The 19,818-nt window shown below is 38.9% G+C and overlaps 1 protein-coding gene and 1 long non-coding RNA gene across 3 annotated transcripts in view; one reads left to right on the forward strand and one right to left on the reverse strand.

Annotated features, from left to right (window-relative positions):
* klhl14 (kelch-like family member 14) overlaps positions 1 to 9,965 on the reverse strand; it is a 150,372-nt gene extending 140,407 nt beyond the window's left edge. The window contains exons 1-2 of one of the 2 annotated variants that reach the window (XM_059980148.1): positions 8,669 to 9,965; positions 7,101 to 7,973 (exon numbers count right to left, since the gene is read on the reverse strand). In XM_059980148.1, coding sequence (XP_059836131.1) covers positions 7,101 to 7,951 — 851 coding nt within the window. In that variant the 5' untranslated portion in view covers positions 7,952 to 7,973; positions 8,669 to 9,965. Of the gene's footprint in view, positions 1 to 7,100; positions 8,201 to 8,668 lie in introns of those variants that run through there. The other variant, XM_059980156.1, reaches the window with a different exon arrangement.
* LOC132399615 (uncharacterized) lies at positions 7,905 to 9,844 on the forward strand. The gene is made up of 2 exons (XR_009514027.1): positions 7,905 to 8,043; positions 8,194 to 9,844. It is a non-coding gene; the product is annotated as an uncharacterized LOC132399615 (long non-coding RNA).
* Positions 9,966 to 19,818: the final 9,853 nt, after the last annotated feature.

The following is a 19,818-nucleotide window of genomic DNA, read 5'->3' on the forward strand; positions in this document are numbered from 1 at the left end:
TCTAGTCAAATGTTTTGATGCTGAGTCACAGAAAACACTGCACATAAAATCAATAATGAAATGCAAACTACCACTGATTGAGTACTAAAAATTAATGTAAAGTATGTGCTGATCTATATCTGGGGACAGTAGCATGCATTTCAGCAATTGATACAGCACATGTTGTGGAAATTAATAAGGCTATAAGATAAATGAACATAATTAGGCCATTCGGCCCATTGAGTCTGCTCCACCATTCGATCACAGCTGATTTATGTTTCCCTCTCACCTTACTATCTTGTAGTAAGTACGCTCAATGACTTGGCCTCCACAACCATTTGTGGCAATGAATTCCACAGATTCACCACACTCTGGCTAAAGAAATTCCCCTGTTCTAAAACAACACTCTTTTTTTCTGAGACTCTCCCCTCTGGTCCTACACTCTCCCACTACTGGAAGCATCCTCCCCACATCTACTCTATCCAGGCCTTTCCATATTTGATAGTTTTCAGTGAGATCCCCCGCATCATAAACTCTTGTGAATACAGGCCCAGAGTCATCAAATGCTCTTCAAACATTCCCAGGATTAGTCTCACAAAGTTCCCCCAAATCCTCTCCAATGCTAGCACCTGCTTCCCTAGAATCCTGTTCACAATCCTTCAAATGTAATCTGCTTTATAAGCTATCAGCATTGCATCCATGTTTTTATATTCTAGTCCTTAAAAAGGAATGATAAATTTGCATTTGTCTTCCTTCAATCAGCAAGTTAACCTTTAGGGAATTCTGCACTAGGATGCCCAAGTCCCTTTACACCTCTATTTTTTGTTAATTCTCTCTTCATGTAGAAAATAGACTATGTCTTTATTCTTTCCTCCAAAATGCATGAGCATATACTTCCCTACACAGGTTTCCATCTGTCACTTCTTTGTGCATTCTCTCAACCTGTTTAAGGCCTCTGCAGATTCACTGCTTTCTCAACATGACCTCCTCCTCCACCTATCTTTGAAACCTCCGCAAACTTGGTCAGAAAGCCATCAATTCCATCATCCAGATCAATAATATTTAGCGCAAAATAGAGCAGACCAAACGCCAAACCCTGCAGAACACCTCTACTCTCTGGCAGCCAACTAGAAAGGCCCCCTTTATTCCCATTATCTGCCTTCTCCTAGTCAGTAAATCTTCTATCTATACTAGTACCTTTCCTGGAATAGCATAAGCTCCCATCTTGTTTAGCAACCTCACATTTAGAACCTTGTCAAAGGTCTTCTGAAAATCTAAGTACAGCATGCACCATACACCGACTCTCATTTGTCTATCCTGCTTGTTACCTCCTCAAAGAATTCAAACAGATTTATCAAGCAAGATCTCCCCTTAAGGAAACCATGCCTATTTTATCACGTGCTTCCATATACTCCAAAAGTTCATCCTTAATAATGCACTCCTAACATCTGTTGACCACTGAAATCTTCCTATAATTTGCTGTCTTTTGCCTCCTCTCTCCTTAAAGAGCGAAGTGGCATCTCTGATGTTACAGTTCTCTGGAACCATTCCTTACTCTAGTGATTGTTGAAATATCATTACAATACCTCCCCAATCTCTTCAGAACTCTGTAATGTAGTCTATTCCAGTCCAGGGAACTTATCCAACTTAGAGCTTAAGATCATAAAATACAGGAACAGAATAAGGACATTTAGCCCATTGAGACTGCTTTGCCATTCCATCATGGCTGATCCTGGATCCCACTCAACCCTTTACACCTGCCTTCTCACCATATCCTTTGATGCCATGAATAATCAGGAAACTATCAACTTCCACTGTAAATCTACCCACGGACTGAGCCTTCACCACAGTCTGTGGCAGAGCATTTGACAAATTTACTACTCTCTGAATAAAGAAATTTATCCTTGCCTCTGTTCTAAAAGGTCACCCCTCAATTTTGAGGCTGTTCCCTCTAGTTCTGGATACCCCAGCCATATGAAACACCCTCTCCACATCTTCCTTATCTTGTCCTTTCAACATTTGATAGGTTTCAATGAGAATCCCACCCCTGCATTCTTCTAAATTCCAGTGAGTACAGGCCCAAATGCTCCTTATATGTTAACCCCTTCATTCCTGGAATCATCTTCATGAACTTCCTGTGTACTCTCTCCAATGACAACACATCCTTTCTGAGATATGTGTCCCAAAACTACTGATAATACTTTAAGTGCGACTTGACTAGTGTCTTATAAAGCCTCAGCATTATCTCCTTCCTTTTATATTTTATTCCCCTTGAAGTAAATGCCAACATTGCATTTGCCTTCTTTAGCACAGACTCAACCTGTAAATTAACTTTCTGGGAGTCTTGCACGAAGTCTCCTAAGTCCCTCTGCACCTCTGAAGTTTGAATTTTCTCCCCATTTAGATAATAGTCTGCACTATTGTTCCTTTTACCAAAATGCATTGTCATACGTTTCCCAACACTGTATTCCATCTGCCACTTATTTGCAAATTCTTCCAATTTGTTTAAGTTCTGCTGCAATTGCATTGCTTCCTCAGCACTACCTTACCCTCCACCTATCTTTGAATCATCTGCAAATTTAGTTACAAAGTCATTGATTCCATTATCTAGATCACTGGTAAACAATGAGAAAAGTAGTAGTTCCAATACTGACCCCTGAGGAACAGCACTAGTCACCAGCAGCCAACCAGAAAACCCCCCTTTTATTCCCACTCACTGCCTCTTCCCTGTCAGCCATTCTCTTTAGACCTTCCAGCTTCCCAAGCACCTTCCCTTTAGTAGTAGTGTCTGCACTCACGTCTACCCACTAAAACTCACAAATTTATGGCATGTTGATGATGTCATCCATAGTAAGGACTGACATAAAGTACTTTAGTTCATTTGTCATTTCTTTGTTCCCCACTACCACTTTTCCAACATCATTTTAGACTGTTCAATGTTCATTCTTAGCTCTCTTTTACTCTCTACATCTAGATATGTCCATACATGTCCTCCTCTACAGCCATAATGAGGCCAAACTCAGGTTGGAAGAGCAACACCTCATCTGTCGTCTGGGTAGCCTCCAGCCTGGTGGTATGAACACTGAATTCTCCAATTTCCAGTAATTCCCTCCCCCTCCCCCTTCCCCTATCCTAGGTCCCTCTCTGCCTCTCTCTGCTTTCAACTTTCTGCTTCTTTATCTCTACAGTTCTTTCATGCTTATCCCCTCCCCCCTTTATCTTTCCTCTGATTGGTTTTCCACCTGGTGCCTCTAGGCCCTACCCCCTCCCCTATCTCTATTACTGGGCTTTGGCCCTCTCTTCCCCCCCCCCCCATTCCTGATGAAGGGTCTTGTTCCAAAGCGTTGGTTACTCTTTTCTCACGGATGCTGCCTGACCTGCTGAGTTCCTGCAGCGTTGTGTACGTATTCTTTGATCCACAGCATCTGCAGTTGTATTTTTTGTGTTTAGTATCCTCTTTTATATTAAAGCCAAAAGCTGAAAGAGATGGGGGAGATCTTAAATGGATTTTTTGCATCTGCATTTACTCAGCAGATGGACACTTGATCTATAGGAGTGGGGCAAAGCAGCAGCAAGGTCATGGACCAATTAGGGTGCATAAATCCCCAGGGCCTGACAAGACATTCCCTCAGACCCCATGGAAGGCAAGTGCAAAAGCCATAGCAGGATATTTAAAATATCCTTAGCCACAGGTGAGGAGCTGGAAAGTTGGAGGATAGCTAATGTTGTTCCGTTGTTTAGGAAAAGCTTTAAGAATAAGCCAGAATATTCTAGGCTGGTGAGCCTGACATCAGTAGTGTAAAAGTTATTGGAAGGTATTCTAAGGAACTAAATATATAAATATTTAGATAGAAAGGGACTGATTAAAGATATTCAACATGGCTTTGTGTGTTGTAAGTCACAACTAATCAATCTTACAGACTTTTTCAAGGAAGTTATCAGCAAAGTTAATGAAGGCAGGACAGTGGACATTGTCTACATGGACTTCCACAAGGCCATTGATAAGGTCCCACATGGAAGGTTGGTCAAGAAGGTTCAATTGCTTGGCATTCAAGTTGGGATAATAATTTGGATTAGACATTAGCTTTGTGGGAGAAGCCAGAGAGTGGAGAGACTGGAGGCCTGAGACTTGAGGTATGCCACAGAGATTGGTTCCAAATCCATTGTTATTTGTTATCTGCAGTATATCAATAATCTGGATGACAATGTAGTAAACTAGATCAGAAAATCTGCAGATTTGCATATTGTCATTTAAAAAAAAATTGGATAGATATATGGACAGGAAAGGAATGGAGGGTTATAGGCTGAGTGCAGGTCAGTGGGGCTAGGTGAGAGTAAACATTCGGCTCGGACTAGAAGGTCCAAGATGGCCTGTTTCCGTGCTGTAATTGTCATATGGTTATATGGTTATGACACCAAGATTTGGGGTAAAATGGACAGCGAGGAGGATTATCAAAGCTTGCAGTAGGATCTGGACCAACTGGAAAAATGGGTTAAAAAATGGCCAATGGAATTTAATGCAACAAGTGTGAGGTGTTGCACTTTGGGAGGACCAACCAGGGTAGGTCTTACATGATGGGCAGTAGGGCACTGAGGAGTGCAGTACAACAGAGGAATCTGGAGTTGGGATGTTATACTGAAATTTTATAAGACATTGGTGAGGCTTAATTTGGAGTATTGTGCAAAGTTTTGGTGACCTACCTGCAGGAAAGATGTAAATAAATTTGAGTGAGTACAGGAAAAATTTACAAGGATGTTGGCAGGTCTGGAGGACCTGAGTTATAAGGAAATTTGAATAGGTTAGGAATTTATTCCTTGGAACATCGATGATTGAAAGGAGATTTAATAGGGGTATACAAAATTATGAGGAGTATAGATGAGGTAAATGCAAGCAGGATTTTTCCATTGAGGTTGGATGAGACTACAACAAGAGGTCATTGCTTAAGGCTGAAAGGTGAATTGGTGGTGAGAGTGTGGAACAAGCTGTCAGTGCAAACGGTGGATGTGAAGTCAATTTCAACATTTAAGAGAAATTTGGGTAGGTACGTGGATGGGAGGGATATGGAGGGCCATGTTCCAGGTGCAAGTCAATGGGTTTAGCCAGATTAATGTTTTGGCATGGACTTGATGGGCTGAAAGGCCTGTTTCTGTGCTGTAGTTTTCTGTGACTCTGTTGACTAGCTTATCTTCATATTTCATCTTCTCTTCCCTTTCTTAACTTTTTTGCTTTCTGCTGGTTTTAAAAGCTTCCGAATCCTGTATGTTCCCATTCATTTTTGCAATATTTTATGCTCATTCTTTTGTTTTTATGCTGTCTTTGACTTCCCTTATCAGCTACCGTTGCCTCATCCTCCCTTTATAATACTTCATTGAGACAATCCTCATCTTCTGAATTACTCTCAGAAGCTCCTGCCATTGCTGCTGTAATGTTATACCTTGCAATGAACTTTGGCCAGCTTCTCTCTCCTACCAATGTAGCCCCCTTTCCTCAAGTGTAATGATTATGAATCCAACATTAACTGCTTACTCTCAAACTGCAGGATCAATTCTATCATATTATGGTCACTGTCTCCTCAGTGTTCTTTCACCTTAAGCTCCCTTATCAAATCTGTGTAATTGCACAATGCAAAATCCAGAAATACCTTTTGACCATGTTGCTGTAAAAAGCTATCTTGTAGGCATGCTACAAATTTCTTCCCTTGGGATCCAGTACCGACTTAATTTTCCCAGTCTACCTACAGACTGAAGTCCTCCAAGGCCACTGTAAGCCTCCCTTCTTTTATGTTTTTCCCATTGCATTATAATTTGTGCCCACATCTTAACTACTGCTCACAGATCTGTACATAACTTCCCTCAGGGTCTTTTTACCCTTGTAGCTTCTTAACTCTACTCACAGGGATTCTACACCATCTGATCCTATACCACCTCTTGCTAAAGAGCTGATTTGACTTCTTTACCAACAGATCCACAATGCCCACTCTGCCCACTTGCCTGTCTTTTCAATAGGATGTATTTCATTGATCCCATTGTAATTATTTGCTCTACCATGAATGCCTGCAAGAATATGTACTCCTTGTAGATATACACACAGTTTGATAATGAATTTACTTTGAACTTTGAACTATGAACTATCCTTGGATGTTTAGCTCCCAGTTTTGATCTTCTTTCAGCCATAACCCTGTAATCCCTAAACATCACACCTGCCAAATTCCAACTGCTCATCTACCTTGTTTCATAATTTAAATACAATACCTCCACTTCAGTATTCACCTTTTCCCTAATCAAATTTGTCTCTATCTAGCCTGAAGTTAAATTCTTATCCCTTTCAAAACCTTCTGTCTTACTTTTATTATTCTGGAGACTTAAATAACCTCAACTATTGGCATCATCACAGAAGATCTAATACTCAGTAAAGGTACCAGTCTCCCTGAAGCCACATGGGGCAGGGTGGAGCTTATGCTACACAGCCAGACCAAACACACCATAATATTTCGATTGGAAACCCATAAATGTTGGTTAATCCAGGCCCTGATAACAGTCCAGCAAAAACTTGCAGAATGGAAGTGAGCTCATAGAATGGGTCATTTCAGGAAAGGATAAATGGTGCAAGTGCCTCCGGGTTTAGATGTGTGTGGCATTCGGGTTAAACATCTCCCAGCTATCTGTTTTGTTGGGAGGAGAGTATTTTGGGGAGAAAAGGAGGGGGTGGGAGACACCCAATCCACGCAGGGCCCAATCTACCACAAACGTGCCACAGCTACCACCTCTCTCCTACTAGGTGAGGGTTGCTATAGAAATGGATTGCTTAATGAAAACATTCAACAGTCACTTCTACCCGCGCTGAAGGCGCGGATTGACCTGCTGTAAGAAGAAAGTAGGTTAACCGTGTTGAGGATTTCTTCAATGCCAATTTATGGGCGTGATTAATGACGTTATTCGTGTCTAACAGTATTGCCCCTAAACTATATATTTTTTGTTTTAAAATATTAACAACAGCTTATTTTTTATTATTCTAAAGACTTCGGGTTACACTGAGATGAGGGTAACGAAAATCCAACAGGAAGGCAGAGCCAGCCCTGTCTGAGCCCTCGCACCGAGGATAGAAAGGCATGCAGTCTCACCTGCTGGCCACGCTCTGCCGGCAGTGTTGTCTGAAGGGCATGAGGTGGTAGTTCATAGCGTCCAGCAGGAGTTTCTGGCAGACCGGGTCGCTCCGCATGAAATCGACCGACTGCACCCTCTCGACCAGCTCGGTGGCGGGGATGAGGGCGAAGCGGAGCCGCTTCATCAGGTCCGGGGCGTACTGCATGCGAGTCTCCCGGTCGTGTTCGAGCCAGAGCACGGACATCTGGAAGAGAGCAAGCTCCGACTCCACAGGTGGCGGCATTGAGTCCATCATGGCGCAAACCTCCTCGAAATTCAACAGCAGGATGTCCTCCACGAAGTACTTGTTGGCCAGCTTCTTGGTCTCGTCCAGCCCGTGGATGGCAGCGATCTGACAGATCTGCTTGTAGTTTTGCATCGATATCTGGTCGTTGAGGAACTGGACGCAGAGTTTGGTGACAGGGGGGATGTGCAGGATCTTGCTGACCGAGAGCACGTCCTCCACCGTATCGAGAGACAGTGTCATGTTGGCTGTGTAGATGTACTCCAAGACCAGGCAAACCCCCGTGGCCGAGCAGCCCTGCAGGACGATGTTATTGATAGACCTGCTGATGTCCTCGGCCGGGGATGAAGGGGTCCGGCTCCCCGATTCGTTCGTGCTCTCTTTGCACTGGCTATTAGAGAAAAGCGATCGGAAATACTGGGAACAGGAAGCCAGCACTGCTTTGTGGCAATGGAACTGCTGGCTCTGGGCTGTCAGAGTCACATCACAGAAAAGCTGCTTCCTCCACAGTAGGTTGAGGCCGTGAAGGAGGTTATCACTATGAGATGGGTCGAAGGTGGACGTTCTGTCACCAGATCTTGACATGGTATCTAACTTTGAACACCTCCTGAAAAAGGGCACACATTTCACACAGTCATTTCATAGGCATTCTTTATTCCCGTGACAAACACTGCGATGTAAGTAAAGCGAGGTTTCTTGGACCAGAGCTTCATTAAAGGGGAAAGAAAATGTTTTATTATTGTTACAAAAGAAGCGTGTTGTGTGCGAAATCTCTCTGGGTTTAAGCCCTTGCACTAACGTCTCCTTTTTCTTTCCTCGGTTTTAAGCGGCACACTGTGCGAACGGAAGTCACCCTGCATGTTTGCCCTAATAAACATTAAAGAAACACATCAGGTACAAATCGCGGGGCCTTTTGCGTTCAAGGTTTGTTTTTTTTTGCCTAAGCAGACCGCAAATGAAATAGTTAAAGTTGCATGTTTAAAGCAAAAACGACCGATAAATGCAAAAAGACCCGTGTAGTTGTTTGCTATAAGTGGGTGTAATAACAGACGTCAGGGGTCAGATTCTTAACAGAAATAAACTTCAAAAATCGGAAGCAGCGCCTTACTAAGTAAAGCCGCCGAGCTTCCATGGTGCATATTACATGCACGGATCTCCTCTTTAAATTTAGCAGTGGCCCCTTGTCTAAGCAAGCTCCTGTCCATGGATCCTCACATTCCTGTTTTTTCACCAAGGCACCTGTCACAGCCTCATCTCCCCAGTGTTTCCCACTCGTCACCAACGCAGAGGCCACAAACTTACCTGTATACACTGGGCTGCAAACTAGCGTCCACTTCGATCGGATCCTCACTTTTATATTATTTTTTCTCCTTTTTTCTTTGCTTCGATCCCCCAGTAAAATCCGGATCCGATCAAGCTCCACGCGTTGCAACTTCAGCAGTTACGCTTGCGAGGTTTTTTTGTCGTTCATCATTTGATATACTGTCTCCAGAATTAGCAACAGCAAGAAGTCTGAGAGCAGCTTTCGCAAAAAAAATGTACGTGTGACAAATTATGCTACCAAGAAACAACACATCATTATCCTTGGGCCTGGGATTCAGTGAGTCGTAACAAGAGTAATAGGAAATCCACGGTTGGGGAGAGAAACGGTCGTGCATCGCCAGTGAAGAGTGACCATGGAGGGGCTGGATGCTGGAGAGAGTTTTAAAATTATGGCTCAAGGCTATTGTAAAATTGTCGTGCGTAAATGACTGCGCAGTCAAACATCTTAGAAAAGCAGTCCCCTTTATAAAGAACCGTCAAGTTTTAGTGCGCATTGCTAATTAGTCAATTTCTCTTTCCTTCACAGCCTAGCGACTTCAGCTGAGCTGAAACTGCTAATTCTGTGACCACGCTTCTCTCTCTGGGTGAATGAATATCTCACAGGGAAAAAAAAAGACTCTGTCCCACAAAATATTTTTCTCCTCATCTTTCACATGCATGGATTTATGAAGGTGGATGAACAATGCAATCTTCAGATGATGGCACAAACTTTCTTACCATTTTATTGCCTATGCAGTTGCATAAGATGACAAACCAGCACTGTACTGCCTGCAATAATGAATTGCACGGATTCTATCCCATTAATACTGTTGATGCATTGAAACAAAGAAATGATTATCCACTTGATATTACGATCGCTGGAAATTATCAGATTGTCTTGTTAATGTCTTGGTAATACTGACATTTTGTTATTAAGACTTTCTCTTTCAATTGCATCAGATGACATACATTGTCAGACTAACACTGCTATAATGAATTAGTCTAGTTTATATTACACTAACACCATTGCGGCATAAAAGCAAAGTTATTATCCCACTCCTATCATATTAATTTAATATAAAACAGATTGTCTTTATAGTGTATCCAAGTACAGGGGGGGAAACACAAAGAGCACGTCTCATCGTTGCTGAACTGAATAAAACAAAATGTATGGGACATTAATATAGCACATGTGTGTTAAATTGATGGTTCACTGCTTTAAAGACACCAGTTGTAATGTTTACATCCCCAGAATAAAGAAAGCAGTTTTAGGATGTGCAATTACATTCCTTTCAGTGTGTTCAACCAAATTCACTTAGTTTCGGTGTATTGCCATTGATGAAGTATTTAGCATATGCCTAATGCTGAATACTTAAAGACGCAAAAGAGAAACTTTAAAAAAAATCCACTGCAGTTCCAATATAGATGGATTGGAGATTTGAAACCTGGAGTCCCAATAAGATGAGACCTATATTTTGTGCCAAAACATGCAAAATGCTTTTTTTCTCATTTAACACACGTAAATATTGTGCTATTTTGCATAAAATATAGGATAACTAGTCAACGCGGCTGATCTTTATTGATCCAGAGTCCTTAACTAAAAACGGTCCCTATTTTGCCCAGTAAACGTCTGAAGCCAGACAACTATGTCCGTTTCTGATTTATAGGATTAACGGCTTCCTGAGGTTCTGATTCCTGCAGGAGGTCCATAGGCATGTAAACGCCTTGCAAAGATGTTTGTTAACACCACTTCAAGCCGATAGAAATTTAATAAAATAATCCGGGAACCATGATAATATTAAACAGTCATAAAAACTCAAGCAAATTAGCAATTCAGCAACACTTTATCCAAGGTGATTATATGTGGATCTGCGTGAAGTGTCGTTATATCTCGATTTTTCTAAATCAGCATAAGAAACATGCAGCCGAACAATGAATTGGGGTTGGGGCTGGATCAACAGTTGTAGACCAGAGATCTCCCAGACACAGTTTTACCTATTGGGTTTAGCACGGAACGTATGCTGCAGGCAAAGTATTATTTTTCTAAATCGAAGATGTCAGATGGTCACGGAAATGTGACTGCCTGTTCTAGACCACTGCCTAGATTCTTCAATTTGTGGCTTGTGACGAATCGTTCTAAATGTTCCAACTGTAAATTCTGGGTCTTGTGCCTGTAAAAGAATGTTATCGGTGGTTTAAACACAGATCTGTCTTATTTAATAGTTTTGGCAATTTCAAATTATTCGTACGTTAAAGGCTCACTGCCATTAACGATAGAGAGCTTAATTTGATTTTTTTTCTTTTTAATAATTTTGCAACCATGCATTTTTACTTTCTGCATTCAACTCGAAGGCTCTGTGCCAACTAATTGGAATGGTGTATTTTTCTCTGAGTGACACCAGGATAATAGAAATTATTTTTCAGTGACGTTCAAAACACCAGGCAAAATCAAAATTCAGTGGAGGAGAGTCTGCCGTTGATATTTTTTTTCTTCCAAAACCTGTCAGTGACCAGTGCACCCTCTCCACTCCTCATCTGGGGAGTTGTGTAAAACTGGAAGTTCTTTGCTGGGTCCAACATTTCTCCCTTTTGATCTTTTCATGTGCTTGGCTCTGATACCCTTGTCAACCACCCCCACTACAATTTCTCCAGGTTGTCAGGCCACGGGACAAACACAATACTTTCTATTGTTTAAAGGTGACTGTTAGTGCATTTTCTTTTTGCAGCCCACAAAAGTTTTAGAGGATCATCCTCATAGACAAAGTTTGATTAGTTCAATGCACTACTAAATCATATGTTGAACCTAGTGTGTCACATTTTATAAACACTCTATAGAATATATATAATATTTTGGTTAAGTTCTATTGGGGCAGAGATTTCAGAAATCTAATTCTGTGAAGTCAGTTTCTCTTAGAGGCAATGATTAAACACAATTTACAGTAGAGGGAAATGAATTTAAGAACCAAAGGCAACCATTACAAGTAGCTTAAGTGCACAACTGACTTTTAAAATGCTCCCCATACTTTGGCACCAGAAAACTTGTGACCAAAAGGTTCATCAGAATCACATTTGATATGAATGAGTTGCATGTTCACTGCTTCCAGTCATTAAATACCAAATGCTACATTTGTTTCAGGTTGATGAAATCTAAGTCCTTACATGCTATGCAACCAAGATCATGATAAGGGGAATGTGATTTTATTATTAAGAAGCTAAGAGGTGACAGAACTTCAGAAATGCAAATGTTACTACACAATATTATCACTCCATACTATGAAAAGCATAGCTCACACATTGAACAACTGCAGTTGCAAATGATGATTTAAGAGCCCACCCAGTCTTAAATAATTCATTTTCTACCCTTCTGTTTTGGGTTCATGTAAGAAAGTAATCTTTATAAGAAAACCAAAATTCTCCTTTTAAGGATATTTGTACCCTTATATAGAATTTTTAAACAATCATTCCCCATTTGTGGGTTGGCTAATGGAAATCAAGGACGATGCCCACATAATTTTCCAAAGACATGGCAGATCACATTGTCAGACAAGGCAGCGAATTTTAAACCAACAACCTGATGCACTGACACTGTATTATATACTGAAGTAGCAAATCATGGCAAGGTGAGTGAGTGGACAAACTCAAAAATAATTTTAAAAAATCAAATAGGCATTTTAAAAAGTATATTTTTGGTGATTTATTTCTCAACTGCATGATATGGTGATGTTATATTTGCATGTGATACTGCTCCTAAACCTTCCTATGTGAAGTTGTATCCAAATGACATAAAGTTTGCATACTACATTCAGTACTCTTGTCAGATCTAAAGATTGGGAAGGTCGTGGTATTTGAACAGCCATAATTAGAGGTGAAGTGGTGAGAGAAACGGCAAATCACCAGCTTGCCTCTTACCCAAGCCTCATAATCCTATCTAATTCCTTGCTCACATATAATCTTATTGTTATTTAAAAGAAAGAATCCTATTTTGTAAACTTCTAGACTCTCAATTGATCTAATCAAAATTCAGAGTAGAAATATTTGGCTACTTTAATTTCTAGCTATTTTAATTTTTCAATTACTGCATTTTAAATAATTTTAACATTAAAAATAGAATTTTATATATAGGATTATAGAACCATTGAATTGCTACGGTGCTGAAGGAAACCATCAGTCCATAAGGTCTCATGTAGAGCATTTCACTCGATCCTTTACTTCATTATTTCCCAGTTATTTTTTTCACTTCAAATATTAAATTGATTTCCTTTTGAAAATTACACTTAAATCTGAATCCACCACACATTCTGCATTAACTCCAAACTTCTTGCCAATGCTCTTTAATCTATGTCCCCTTGTCCTTAAACCCTCTATCAATGGGATACTTTTTCTCTAATTTATCATCACCATGATGTGCTGTGTCGTATGTCATAGGCTATCATGGTCTTGGCAAATTTTTCTACAGAAGTGTTTTGCCTGCAAAGTGTCTTTACAAGGTGGGTGACCCCATCTGTTCTCAATATTCTTCAGAGATTGTCTGCCTGGCAAAATTCTTGCATTACAGGACTTTTGATATGCACCAATTGCTCATATGACTATCCACCAACTGATCCCATGGCTTTGTGTGACCCTGATCAGGCAACTAATCAGGTACTACACCTTGCCCAAGAGTGAACTGCAGTCAAGCGGAAGGAAGGAGTGACTTGCACCTCTTTTGGTAGAAACGTATTTCCACCCTAACAAACATCCTCTCTGACTATGATTATGCCATCATAATCTTGGACCTCTCTCCATTGTCTTCTCCACTGAAAAGAGAAAGGCTCCAGGTTCTCCAGTTTGTCCTGGTAACTGAAATCCCTTACCACTGGAACCATTCTGATAAACATCTCATGTCAGAGACCCAAAGTGATATGATCATGGTGGTGCCTGTTATTCTAGTGTTTCATGAAAGTTTTGCCAATTATCTTAAATCTGTGCTCTTTGATTACTGACCATTCTTCCACTGGTAAAAGATTTTCCTGCTTTACTGTATCAAACACCTTTTTGATTTTGAACAGATCCTTTCCTTAATCTTCTGTGCACCAAGTAGCTCTATATATAGAATAAAATCATTCTGTAATATCTCCAGCTGATGTATAATATCACCAACTAGAGATTCTATCTATGAAGATCTAACTAATCTTTGCTAAACCTGCCAAATTCAGAGCTATGTTGGGAGAATCCACCCATTCCAAAACTCATCTTCACAATGATACTTAGTTGATAGAATTCAGCATTGAGAAGACAGACATACTACTGATATTGCTTTCATTCAGATTCTTTCTCTTTATGTTTCACTGGAATGAAGGAAACATAAGTTCTACAAGGTCATATAAAAGGGAAATGAGGGAAAACACCATTAACAGGGCTGTGAATCTTAACTGAAAATGCAAATTATCCTTTGGAAATATTGAGAAGACTGGAATCTGAGTGATGTTGGGGTAAAGTTGTCGAGATTTGGTTAAGGTACCTGTGTACTACTGGTCTACTTGTAATTCTATAAGCACTGGTACTTAGCAGCCAGCTTTAGGTCCCTTTGTCCATCATGCGTAACAAATCGCAAGCAGCGTTGGTACAAATTCTACCACTTGCATTGTCTTTTGAAATGGTTGAAGCGTCACGTTGGTTTTCAGCACAAGTTACTGACCCATTTAGAGAGGGTCATATCTCTTCAGACTTTGAAGTCTATGGCTTAGAAATTATTTTTAGTAGCATTAGCGGCCAAAGGCTTAACATATTCATGTGACATTTATTTGCCTGCTACTTTAGCAATAATGTACCATATAAAAAAATTAATGGAGTTCATTGCTGCATTAAAATAATGGATGGTAGAATGTCATACAAACATGTAAAATGTTTATTAGCTAATATCACTACCAGTAATCTCTTGGTTTACAAGATTATTTTTCATCCTTTTAATGCCTTACTGTGGGTTGCACATAGTTTCTGAGGAGCTTGATGAACCCATCCTAAGAAATGGATCTTTATGCTCATTAGTTCCAGCAGAGAAAATTTCCACAATGGACTGTTTTTGTCATCTTGGCTATGCATGGATTAAGTTCCAAAGTTGAATGGCCAGTCTCTGAAATGTAATTTTTCCCAATAGCAAGGAAGTCAAAGAAAGCACGGACCTTACTTTACATTTTATGAAAAGAAATTAAGATCATGACCGATTAGAATAATTTCACATTTTTTGTGTGTTACAAATAACTGGCAATTTAGTGAACTTATCTTTAGGATGATGCTTTCTTCCAGAAGTGACATTAAATCACTTTAATAAAAAAATTATCATTACACTATTCTGAAAAACAGGAGAGTTCCCATATTGTCTGGTCAATATTAATTCTCAGTGAACATGACTACAACTGATTATCAGGTCAATATCTCATTTTGTTGTGTAAACTGGCAAATTAGCAGCATTGCTGGGAATCAGTAGTCACCAGTGAAATGCCGACTACATTTCTATAGCACCTCACTGGCTTCACGGCAGACTGAGGTCATGAAAATCATTTTAGGTGTGTTGGCCTGCAGTTAAGAGAATAAACTTACAGAGTTCTCTTAGGATAATGCTACGAGGCTGTGGGAATGTTCATTTTTTTTCTTTTTTTTTCTTTCCTTATGCCGATAGGACATTTGTGCAGCACATTCATAGTAGTTTGCAAATGCAATTCAAATGAATGGAGCTCAGTGAAATGACAACAAAATTTCTTCACCAATTGTGTTAATTTTATTTGTGTGAAAATGGATTTGATTTGCCCAAACTTATTTTAAGTAGGAAATCTTGTACTTTATTTGTGTGGAGTGAAACCCAGGTCCCTCTGATACCAAAGGTAACTCTACATTCTATTTGTCATTTCATCCCATTGTTTCTGTATTCCATTGCCATCTTGAAAAGATTACATCATTATCCTCTGGAATTTTTTGCTTAAATTTTAACATTAGGAAGGAGCTTAATCACTTATTCAGAGTTAATCTGCCATAATTAGATAAAGTAATATTTTAAAAACAAATCAATTACTAAAATGAAATATATTTCTTCCATTTGTTTAATATGCATTATCCATTCTAATACTGCAAGATTCTAACTGCTATTATTATGAAAACATATAAACTAACCCTTGCTGAAAACCTACATCCACCGTTCATTGTATTTAGACAAAATTACTAGTGCAGGCTTAGATATTGAAGAAAAGTTATTTTTCTAATTATTATTAAGTCCTGATAGAAATATTAAGCATACTTCATCCTTAATAACTTATAAATAAAAGTAATTTTGCAACAATTTGTTGTAAATCGATGTTTGCATACAATGTCCACTCCTACTGTGTATCAGAGTTACTGTTGTGTCAGAATTAGGCAACAGCAATTTTTTGAAGAGCAGTAAATGCAAACATTTACTGTGACAGAAAAAAGGTGGGTTGAGATTACAAACCTTACTTTTAATTCTAACCTTGTGACTTTGGTTAGATTTTAAATTTCAATGTTTTATTCATGTCATGTTATATAAATATTTCAGAGTTTATGTCCATGAATAAGTTTGTCCTAACAACCTCATCTAATAAGACTTTAACCTGCACTGTTTGGAAATACAAGCCTTGTTTGCCAACCGTGATTGTCAATTACACAAGGCCACCAACAGCTTGTGCTTCCATTTCCTGCTGTTCAACAACATTCATCGTTGTATCACCTAGAATTTGTGTTTCACATTCCTGCACTACGTCATTTCCATATTGTCTATTTTTTTCATTAAAATAAAGAATGTTTGAGTATAATTCTTGCCAACAAAAGCCTCTAAGGACCAAAGGCTTCTTTATAGTTATTAACAAGTTCCTGTGCAGCACAATTCAGTAATTTAAATTTTGAAGCTTCTCTGTGTACAAATATTGACTGATGGAGTCAAACAAAAACATATCTAATTGCTACAATTAGATTTGACACCACTGATTGTTAGGACATTCAAAATTCACTTTAACTGATGATCTTTGCTTTACCCTCAAAATAATTTGTTAGTTAATTCTGTGGAATCGTGAGACTTTCCTTCTGGAGAGATGACCACCATTATTTTACATTCTTTGAATTATTTTTCTCATGCACAGCTTTACTGTTTCCTGTTAATCCATTTTGAATCGTTTTCCTACATCCTTTTAAACTTACTATAAAGTTGTGGCTTGTTTTACGCAAGCTGTTTATCCTCTTGTTTTAGTCTATTCATTCTCATAACCACTGTGGTTCACAATTCAGTATATTGGGGCAAAAATAAGCAAAGTCATTCATCAGTAAGGGTCAGAAAACTGAAGACAAATAATACATTATCAGTGATTAAGGAACAAAGAGAAAGAAAGGTAACATGCAAGATTATGTGAAGATTTCAAAAAGAAATTGGTACAAAAAAAACACAATGAGAAATAAAATTGATTAATCTAATAGGCATTGTGGAGTAATGGTTGGGTGCTAAATATTTCAGGATATTTGGCTTTTATTAGTTAAATTGGAAGGGAGCAGTGTCACCTCTGTTAATATTACATGAAAGATGGGAGTGAGAAATAAGTTAAAAATATCTAAGTAACTGATAAATATTGATGGAGCTAAGGAGAAACAATAAGCAGAAAATATTGGGGAGACTAATTCATGGGTCACTTATGTGCAACTTCAGTGAGGGGCAGAAGATTTATGAAGGCATTAAAAGTGCATGAAGCAAGAGTAATTCTGAAAAGATCTAAAAGTTTTAAGTTGACCAGCCAAACCAAATTATCCTCATGAAGGATGATTTTATTTTAATGCATCCAAGGTAGTTTGCCAGGTATGTCTTTTGAGGAACCAATTATAGAACAGACTGTTTTAAATCTAGTATTATGCAACAGGACACAGTTAATTAATAACCTTTAACTGGGGAGTCCTTGGGGAAGAATGCTTCTAATTTGATAAAATTATGTATTGAGTTTCAGAGTAAATTATTTAATTAACAGCTAAGGTCTCGTATCTGAACAAAGTTAACTATAAAGGGGAAAATTGGCTAAAGTTGATTTGGAAAACTAAATTAAAAGATGATCACAGATAAACAACAGAATAAAAAATAATTTATAATTATAATGAATTTCCTTAGAAAATAAAAAAAAGAGAAACTTATTCATCAACGTTTGTAAGATAATTTGTTAAAAGAAAGGGTTTATAAAATGGCCAAAATGAGAATTAAGATTGTGGAATGAAAGAATAATGCAGAATTAGTCTAAGTATCTGTTTGATATTGGTACCGAATCTGTGGGCTAACCTGTTTCCATACTGTATGACTTAATGAAATTGTTAAAATCAAGAATGAAGAACAAATTTAATATCCTTATTTGATTCAATAAGCACTACCCTTAAAGCTGAAATCATTGAGCATTATAATCAGAAGTGAAAAACTCATTCATATTATCTGAATGAATTTGCACCAAAGTGATACTGAAAGCAAAATACACACTCAGTGACCACTTTATGAGGTACAGTGCTTAATGAAGTGGCCACTAAGCATATGCTCATGATCTTCTGCTGCTGTAGTCCACTCATGTCAAAGTTCAACATATTGTGCATTCAGAGATGCTCTTCTGCACACAGCTGTTGTAACACGTGGTTATTTGCGTTACTGTTGCTTTCCTGTCAGCTTGAACCAATCTGGCTATTCTCTCTGACCTCTCTCATTAACAAGGTGTTTTGACACTGTCGTTCACTTTTTTTTTGCTTTCTGCATCATTCTCTAAACTCTAGAAACAAAAATCCCAGGAGATTGGCAGTTTCTGAGATACTCAAACCACCCCATCTGGCATCAACAAACATTCCACAATCAAAATCACCTAGATTAGATTTTTCTCCATTCTGATGTTTAATTTGAACAACAACTAAACCTCTTGACAATGTCAGCATGCTTTTATGCATTGAGTTGCTGCTATGTGACTGGTTCATTAGATATTTACATTAATGAACTGGTGTACAGGTGTACCTGATAAAGTGTCCACTGAGTGTAGGTTTGAAAGATATCAGAATCTTTCTCTTAGTTTACAAAGGGAAGGATGTACTGCTGGTATATTTCAATGCCATTCATGGAATATACTATTGCATTTTCATTTTTACAGCACTACTGCCAAAAGATTTGATTTCTCCCATTTGGGGTGCAACTAAGCATAATTGTGTTTTCCTCAAAAATTAAAAAACTGGTTTAAAAAGCCTTGAAATACCTATGGTGGTTTCCATGCAGAAAGTATCCCTGAAACAGGATTGGTGCTGTCGCAGGTAAGGCCAAGCTCACTGACAATTTGTTACATACCAGTCATAGAAGGGGATCAGCCCTTAGAGATAGCTTTCCCCATGCAGCCATACAATAACATTACCTTATGACTGTTGAATTGATCCATTCAACAAAATCATATCTTCAGGTGACCCCCAGCATTTTTCATTTGAGTTTTGGTGTTTATGTGGCTCACCTTGTATCTGCACTCAGCTGGCTTCATTGCAGAGTGTGTTGGTATTGAAGATCATAGAGGCAGAGAATGGTCCTTGTGTTTCAGGATCCATCCCAACAGACAGTGCTGGCTTCTTAAAATTAATTTAGTGCAATTTCCTCCCAGATGAATGTCATATGCATTTCCCAGAAACATGTTATTCACAATGTGAGAGTTCTTCCCTTGATTTACCACTATCTGTACAATCAAGAGCTGGAAAACTTTCATGTTAATAAAAGCATCTGGAATATTAAATTGAACCCTTCTAGGAAATTGAATCCAAACAATGCAGTTATGGGAAGCCAGAAACGTTGGCATTTTCCAATACCTAAGACATAGGCCTTTGACAAGGTTCTGCAAGGAAGGTTAGTTAGGGAGGTTCAATCGTTAGGTATTAATATTGAAGTAGTAAAATGGATTCAACAGTGGCTGGATGGGAGATGCCAGAGAGTAGTGGTGGATAACTGTTTGTCAGGCTGGAGGCCGGTGCCTGGTGGTGTGCCTCAGGGATCTGTACTGGGTCCAATGTTGTTCGTCATGTACATTAATGATCTAGATGATGGGGTGGTAAATTGGATTAGTAAGTATGCAGTTGATACTAAGATGGTGGTGTTGTGGATAATGAAGTAGGGTTTCAAAGTTTGC

This window comes from Hypanus sabinus, chromosome 1 (assembly GCF_030144855.1).
Source record: "Hypanus sabinus isolate sHypSab1 chromosome 1, sHypSab1.hap1, whole genome shotgun sequence".
NCBI lineage: Eukaryota > Metazoa > Chordata > Chondrichthyes > Myliobatiformes > Dasyatidae > Hypanus > Hypanus sabinus.